Here is an 8,042-nt window from a genome sequence, read left to right as displayed (position 1 = left end):
AGGACGAGCGAAGATGGCACGAGTTTGTCCGAAGAGAGATGACGATGAGAGAGAGATGAGACGTAGGGAGAGACATTGACGAGATGAGCAGAGAGAGAGCGATTGAGAATCGGGATGAGAGAGACTGACGAAGAGAGAGAGACGAGAGCGAGAGAGAGGAGGAGGGCGATAGAGAGACGTGAAGAGAGAGAGAGACAAGAGATGAGAGAGAGAGAGGAGAGAGAGAGAGAGAGCGGCGGAGGAGAAGAGACGAGAGAGAGAGAGGAGAGAGAGAGAGAGACGAGAGAGAAAGGGAGAGAGAGAAGGAGAGAGAGACGAGAGAGGAGAGTTGGTTTGAGAGCAGAGAGAGAGAGAAGGAGGACGAGACGAGGAGGAGGAGAGAGAGAGAAGAGAGGAGCAGAGAGAGGAGATGAGAGAGAGAGGAGAGAGAGAGAGAGAGAGAGCGAGAGAAAACATTAGGCCTACTATTCATTCATTTAATGAGGTCTAACTCGACACCAGTCCATTAACCTCATGTTTACAGTGAGCGGTAGCTTTTGGCATGAGTTCTAAACAGATAAACGACTAAAAATGGTAAATGACGAGAACTCAAACTAATACTGAAACAAAAGCATGCGCAGGCATACCCCATGGTCCTGCTGCCCGGAGGATAGCTAGAGGGTTAAACGGTTGCATGAGGAACACGATGGCTCGGATCCACACAGGCACCCGTGGTCGTCTGCTCAAATCGCTGGTGGTTGGTCGTTGAGGAAAACCCCACGGATCAGCTAGGATTAGCTGCTTCACTCGACTTGGATATCTAAAAAGCATACAGACACAGCGATATAAAGCTAGGAACACTAAGAGCATAGCTTCAGTATCTGCAGACACTGCTGTACAGGGTGGGACAGTGCCCCACAGTATGGGCGAATGATCAGGGAGCTGACACACATCCAGGTGGAACTGTGAATAGCCTTTTGAATTACACCCATCCAACACAGAATGTCTATCTAAGATAATATCAGGAGTGAATAATAATAGATCTAATTATAATTTATTATTATTCACTCCTGATAATATCTGCCCAAACATACAGCCCATGGGTAGCAATCTAGAAATGGTTATGTCGAGACTGCACTGCTAACTGAATTTGTACATATCATCAATTGTATTGATCTGCTCACCTGCTTTCTTCCCCTATATTCAAATCCTAGATCTGCCCTTAAATTGACTACGTCACGAATTTTCCATGGAGTATAATTGTTAAATTTTTATTGCAATTTTTTACATTAAAAGTAAGTACTAACAAATCTAAATGCATCCTTGAATTCTTACCCGATAAGATTGTTTCTCAACTAGTGAAAAATCCAAAAAAACCTGGGCGATTTGATATTTTGGTCATGACATTAATTGCTTGCTATTGGGTATATGGGTCACGAGTGTTTGTTCACATCAAACAGAAAGCAAAATAGGAAGTATAATGCAGCAATTTTTAACCATAAAAAGTGAACAGAATCACTAACATTTTGTAAAAAAAAAAGTGGACACATTTTTTTTACTTTTACTAATTACGGTGACGTAGTCACTTTAATAATATCAAGTATTTATATACAAGAGATATGAGATAAAAAAAAAAAATTTGAAAATGTGTAAAAATTAAGAAAATGTGAACAGTAACAGTCTAATTATTAGAATTTAGACACCTACAGATCTGACAAAGGGATAAATTTATACTTGTGAGAGTGCACCATACCTTAATGCATATGCTGCTGCTAAATAACCACCGAGGCTATGGCCAAGTAATATGAAACTGTTTAGGCCAACTGCTTTTCTCCACTCTTCAACAGATTCGACAAACTGAGCCTCGACTATCTCCGCTTTATTGCTTAACCTGTGAGAACATAAACACACATATGGACGAAATGGGTTTAGCTGATAGTTTAGAAAGGATAATGCTGATACTTTCAGGCCAATTCTCCTTTTTAGGCATTGGAGATTGCAGACAAGATTTTCACAGTGTACAAGAATGATCCTACATCACATAACTGATTAATGTACGGTACATGTTAATTTAATTACTCATTCTGATACCTATTTATATAGGGCCCTACACTAAAGAAACAATTTTTATGTGCAATGTAAACGAGATAATCCAGAAAACCAGCTAAGTACTTACCTTGGTCTAGAACTTCGTCCAAATCCTAATAAATCAAAACAATAAAGTGGCCTTGACTTTGACAAGCTGTCTAGGTTCCGTACCCACAATGCAATTCCTGAACCAAATCCATGCATCATCACTAGAGGTATATGTCTTTTCCCCATTTCTGTATTTATGCATACTGTGTTAATTTTGTTGTTATTTGATATCTGTACAGTTGTGTCTTCAAACTTTGTCTTTATAACTGAAAGCCAAGCGATTATACAAACATTAAAATAGCACAACTCAGGCAAATTAAAATTACACTAAATCAACTAAGATAATAATCATAAGCTGTATGTTCAATCCACATTCTGAGCAATTAGCCAGTCACCACTCTTGTTTAATCGTTAATGAAGACTTACAACTTAGTATCCTTGCCTCTGCATTCTGCAGGGCCCCCTGTGAGGTGGGGCACCATGTCCACCAGCTTCGCATCCAGCTAAACCAACCGGTGGAACTTGTACGCCTAGAATGAAACATATTATCATCTAAAGATGCTATAGATCATCGCAACATTGGTGCTTTGTGATCATGATTCTTTTCTAGTTATGGTACCTCAAATGATAAACAGTAATAAATCTGTTCATGTGTTCAAGCTGTATTAAAGGTAGCTTACCTCAAACTTTCCACATAAATTTTTGTAACTCAAACCACTGTAAAGGACGGTAACCTGCGTTGAAAGGGTTACACTCAACGTGGACACGTTTAAATCGTGAAAGCTGACGGGTGTGTGCTCGCTGGAGCATTGGACGGATCTGGAGGTCTGCCGTCGCTGAGCACTGCTGAGGAAAGGGGTTGGGAGGTGAAACGTAACAGGCGTACAGCAAGACACACTGCCAGCGGACAGCGACCGACCGTAACGACAACGACCAACAGTCGACGGCGTACTGCCGCGCGAGCGGACGAGCGTGGCGAGCGGGACAACGAGGGGCGACGCGTAACGGCAAAGTTCACCAGCCACTCACCAACCTAGTGCCACTTCATGAGCAAACGGCCAAAAAACTCCTGCTTGCTGCTTTTAAATAAATTGCTGCGTAAAAACGCTCGTATGTATACGAATATAATAAGCTAAGTAGACAGCAGCATATCAATGACGGCAACGGTAGAAACAATAAATTCACGTCTGATGGCTGCCCCGCAGCCTTGCCCACGTTTTGGCTTAGATGGGTTCGCGGCTCACACTGCTTTCTGACAGGGCGTGCCTGAGTGGTAGCGCTTGGGCGCTTCCAGTCTGACTTCCTGAGCTAAGCATTGCGTTTATAATTTTATGACGTAATGGCGATGTCACGTGCCGATTGTCGAAAACTGCTGATTGCCATTTTGTTAAATGTCGCCGCTGTGTCGAAAGTTAAATCGCCGTATAGTTGGGCTGTTGGGGGGGGGAGATGATTAGAAACGCTTTCTACAATATTTTTGTCGTCGAGGTTGTCGTCCGTTGGTTGTCGTGGGCGGTGCGCGTGGCATGTGGTGCTGATGGCTCATGACGAAAGCAAGTTGGTTAGTGTGGCTAATTTTTCTTTGTATAGAAGGTCGTGTTGTTGGTTTGTCGGGGTGACGGGTCGCTGGGCGTCGTTTGTCGCTGCAGCTGTGCTTGGCTTGATAGGGATTACGAATATTTTTGCGGGAACGGACCCGGAAACGAAGGAACCGGGCAGCACTAGAAGCGGCGCGTTTACCTGCGCACAAGCGGTATCATAGTATTTACGTATTTACGCACACTCAGTCATGAAAGTCAGGCGGGGGTGAGCGGGTGTGTTGGGGAGCGTGAGGTCGGCGAGGTACGGTCCGGCATATTAGGATAGTTACCAGCGGTACGTTCCCGGCCCAGTGTAACGCTGGGGGACATAACCCTTGAGTCAGGCAGTACTACTACTGGTAGAGGGGAATCTGTGACCACCTGGGCACCAGTCTTGCCAATCAGGAAGCAGGTCAGCGCAATCAAATACAGCGCGCTTCTGTAATCGTTTACTTGCTAATGTCCGCGTTGTGTAGGTCGGTTCGCATGCTGCGAGACGTGGGGGTGGTAGTAGTTTGTTTCTGTGGGCCCGACATTCTTTTGTCCTGTCGCGCCCCATATCCTTAAAGAATACTTTATTAATTATGATTTAGCACAGCCTTTGCTATACAATGGTCATCAGATCCAAACAATTAGGTCGCGAAAAGATTCGATACGTATAAAAAGAATCAAAACCTGAAATTTAGAACGGCCAGGCCCTGACCTAGGTCCTATCGCGAAGTTATTATTAGTGATGTTTGAGTTAGTAAAAAAACAATTTGAGATGAATCCAGTAACCAAGATGAGTCATCGTATATAAAAGAGAGATTTACACACACCGCTTATACAACTTATAAGCTGATCGTTTTTATATAGACCGATTAGTTGAATTTTACCTACATCAGTACATCTTTTCATTAGTTCTACGCTCCCGCCATCTTACGGTGAGATATCGCTTCAATGGAGGCGCACATAAGCGCAAGTATGAATTATCATAGTATTAGTAAGTATATTGTTTCAGCCACAGGCACTTGGAACGTCTCAATAAAAAAAACGGTAAATAAACACGAAATGTATTTACTACCAAAGTCTTAATGTTTCTCTACTCTATTTCGCCTATTATTACCGATAATTACCGTAAATGCTGGTCAAATGAAAATGGTCATCTGCAACACACAAGTCACAACTCACAAGTAGGCCTACAGCTGAGAGTGAGAGGGTCTATGTCCTCCAGGTTACTGCCGGAACGTACCCTGGGTACTGTCCGGTATACCGGAACGTACCCTGGTACTATCTAATATGCCGGACCGTACCTCGCTTACTCCATTAACGAGTCTAGGGAGTCGCCTACTCCCTAACCCTAAGTCCTAACCTTAGCTCCAAGAAACGGTATTGCTAGGGAGTAGGGTTAGAATACCTGTAATCAGGGGAAAAAATACACAGGGGCGGCGGGCGATTTCGCCCCCGAAATGCCAAAAAGAGTCCCCGAAAACATGATATCGGGGGCGACCCCAAAAGAAAAAGTCGCCCTGGAAATCGATTATCCAGGTCGGTCCCGCCCCTTGCCGCTCTCGCTCGGCGTTGCTGCGCTGCGATGCCTAGGCCTATGCCGCTAGCGGCAGCCGGTTCCACGGCGCGGTAGAATTCATGGTACGGTATGACTGTCAAGTGTTTACCATTTAAGCATGCATGTGTGTACTGTACTGTATTGCATTCAATCAAGAGTAGATAATATAACAAGAGGGAGACATCCGATTCCCGCATTTTTAACCGATTTTTCTCATCAAAATTTGCCACCAATAAAGAAGCAAGTGTATTATGTATACGTTCCTCAGCTTATTATGACCACTAATCACTCACCTTCATGGTACTGATATTCGTTTACATATATTTGCTAGCGTATTGCTGTAAATCGTAATCTTGCATGGATGTTATATTATTTACTCTTGATTCAATGAAACGCGCCGCCCGCGCGCATATACGTGTGTGGCTGTGTGCCTGTGCGTGTGCTTGCGTGTGTTCCTGCGCGCGTGTGTGCCTGCGCGCGTGCGTGCCGGTGTGCCTGCGGGCGTGCCTGTGTGTGCCGGTGTGCCTGCGGGCGTGCTTGCATGTGTGCCTGCGCGCGTGCATGTGTGTGCCTGCGCGCGTGCATGTGTGTGCCTGCGCGCGTGCATGTGTGTGCCTGCGCGCGTGCATGTGTGTGCGTGCGTGCCAGTGTTGTAGGTCTCGAGACCGGTCTTGGCCTCGAGACCGGTCTCGAGACCGTTTTCCTTGGTCTCGGTCTCGGCCTCGGAGTGCAATGACTCGGACTCGGACTCGGACTCGAGCCCTCCGGACTCGAGGACTCGGGTCGAGACCGGCTCGAGGCCACTACATACATAGTAGTCATAGATGCTGTTTGTCGCGCTTTAAATCGCGCGTGGGCCGAGTTCACGCGCATCATTCGTATTCAACCACGGGCATAATAATGTACAGAGGCGCGCGGTTAATCAATCGTCTACTGCGGCTGGCAGCAAGTGAATTATAAGGCAGAAAGGTGTAAAATGATGTCATGAATCTATGTGCAAGTACTACTTTAGGACCTCTACCACTTCGAAGGTAGTAGGTACTAGGTAGTAGGTACTAAGTACTAGCACTAGCTCTCTCATTTGGTTCAACAAGCCGTGTCATTCTCGTAAAACACAAATAGATCCGTTACTTTGACACGTTTCGTATGACTCGTGTCTCTGTGTTTTCGGCTAATTGTTTGTTACAAGAAAGACCCTATCCGCAGTGCGCTAAACGCTGGTTATTTTCGTGTTTTGTGCACAATACTCTCATCGTAGGAAACTGTTCTAGCCTAGCAGATGCCCTAGTTCGTGAGATCGGCAGATTCCATGCCGTTAATAGGTATTAGTAGCTAAGCAGTATAGGAGATAGGTGGCGCCGTTGACTGTGATTGGAAGCACACAAAGTGTCAATCCCTCGGCGAGAGGCCTCGGATCATGGCCGGCATCACGTCAAGAGTAGATAATATTAAACAGAGCGGACACTCCGATTCCCGCAGTTTTAGAGCGATTTTTCGTCATTCAAAATTTTGGCCACAATAAAGAGCAAGTGTACATATGTATACGTTTCCTCAGCTTATTATGCACCAGCTAATACTCACGCTTCGTCGGTACTGATATTCTTTACATATATCTTGCTAGCCGTATTGCCTGTAATCGTAATCTGTTTCCACGGATGTTATGATTATCTACTCTTGATTCAATCAATGACGCGCGCGCTGCAGCCGGCGCAGTATACGTGTGTGGCTGTGTGCCTGTGCGTGTGCTTGTGTGCGGTGCTCTGCGCAGTGCGGTGCTGCGTAGCCGGTGCGTTGCGGTGTGACCTGTGGGCGTGCTTGCGTGTGTGCCTCGCGGCTGATGCATGTGTCGTGCGTTGCGGTGCTTGCAGGGCGTCGGTGCAGTAGACCGGTAGCACAGCGACACCGTGGATTTATTAGACGGTTAATCCATGGGAAAACTCACTTGAAATTCAACACGTATATTTTTCTCTGCCGGGCATCACTCGTTGTTCCCGGATTGTAGCTATTTTCGTCATTCCCGGAAGAGTTTGTTCGTCCGCTCTTCATAGGTCCAGCAGCCAACCATCTAATTTTAGTAGTGATTAGTACCATTGCGTGAATACAATCCGTTGCCCCCCCCCACCGCGTACTTCAAATCATGCCGCCCCTGCCAGCAGGCACGTACGCAGGGTCAGATGTGCACAGCCTTACACACGTACTCGCCGGGCCGCTTCTCAAACCTGGCTTCTGCGAAAAAGATTGCCCTGGCTAAGTGGAAAAAGCAACCCTTTGGAAAATGAAACAAGTAGCTTCCCGAAATATTTTGGGGGGCGTTTGCCAAGAAAGAGCCCGCGAATTTTATTTATTTTTTCCTGCCCTACTGTAATGTATATTGGACGTTAGTCACAGAGCCTTGGTCGGGTTAACCCAACTCTAACCATATCAATGATAGTTAAAAAAAAAACCCAACCAAAGGTACGTTCCGGCAGTACCCTGGGGCGCATAGAACTCCTATGAGCACGGTATACCTCACCGGTCTTCACGACGGCCCTTAGCCGACCAGGCTGTCAGCGACGATTTGTCTATATTCTATTGGTCTATATACGATATTGTCTATGGACACGTTTCTTGGACGGCTAGCCGCTCCTTTGCACAAAACACATGGACATAAGAGAATAAGCGCCTTATTCATGTTGGTTTGTTGTTTGCACAGGCGTGCATGCAACTGTTGCAGATGGCTATTTGGACCGGATTTCGGGCGTAATTATCGGCATAATAGGCGAAATAGAGTAGAGAAAATTAGGACTTTAGTAGGCAAATTA

At 45.7% G+C, this 8,042-nt stretch overlaps 1 protein-coding gene across 1 annotated transcript; it reads right to left on the bottom strand.

Annotated features, from left to right (window-relative positions):
- Positions 1 to 519: 519 nt before the first annotated feature.
- On the bottom strand, positions 520 to 2,645 carry LOC106812524 (1-acylglycerol-3-phosphate O-acyltransferase ABHD5-like). Its single transcript, XM_014816420.1, has 4 exons — positions 2,542 to 2,645; positions 2,156 to 2,381; positions 1,733 to 1,870; positions 520 to 799 (listed from the first exon to the last, which is right to left on the bottom strand). The coding sequence occupies exons 1-4, from the start codon at positions 2,612 to 2,614 to the stop codon at positions 589 to 591; spliced, it is 648 nt and encodes a 215-aa protein (XP_014671906.1). The 5' UTR covers positions 2,615 to 2,645; the 3' UTR covers positions 520 to 588.
- Between the last annotated feature and the right edge of the window lie 5,397 nt (positions 2,646 to 8,042).

This window comes from Priapulus caudatus, unplaced genomic scaffold (genome assembly GCF_000485595.1).
Source record: "Priapulus caudatus unplaced genomic scaffold, Priapulus_caudatus-5.0.1 Scaffold656, whole genome shotgun sequence".
NCBI classification, from domain to species: Eukaryota; Metazoa; Priapulida; class Priapulimorpha; order Priapulimorphida; family Priapulidae; genus Priapulus; species Priapulus caudatus.
The sequence above is the reverse complement of the archived record's forward strand: the minus strand, read 5'-3'. Positions and strand labels throughout refer to the sequence as shown.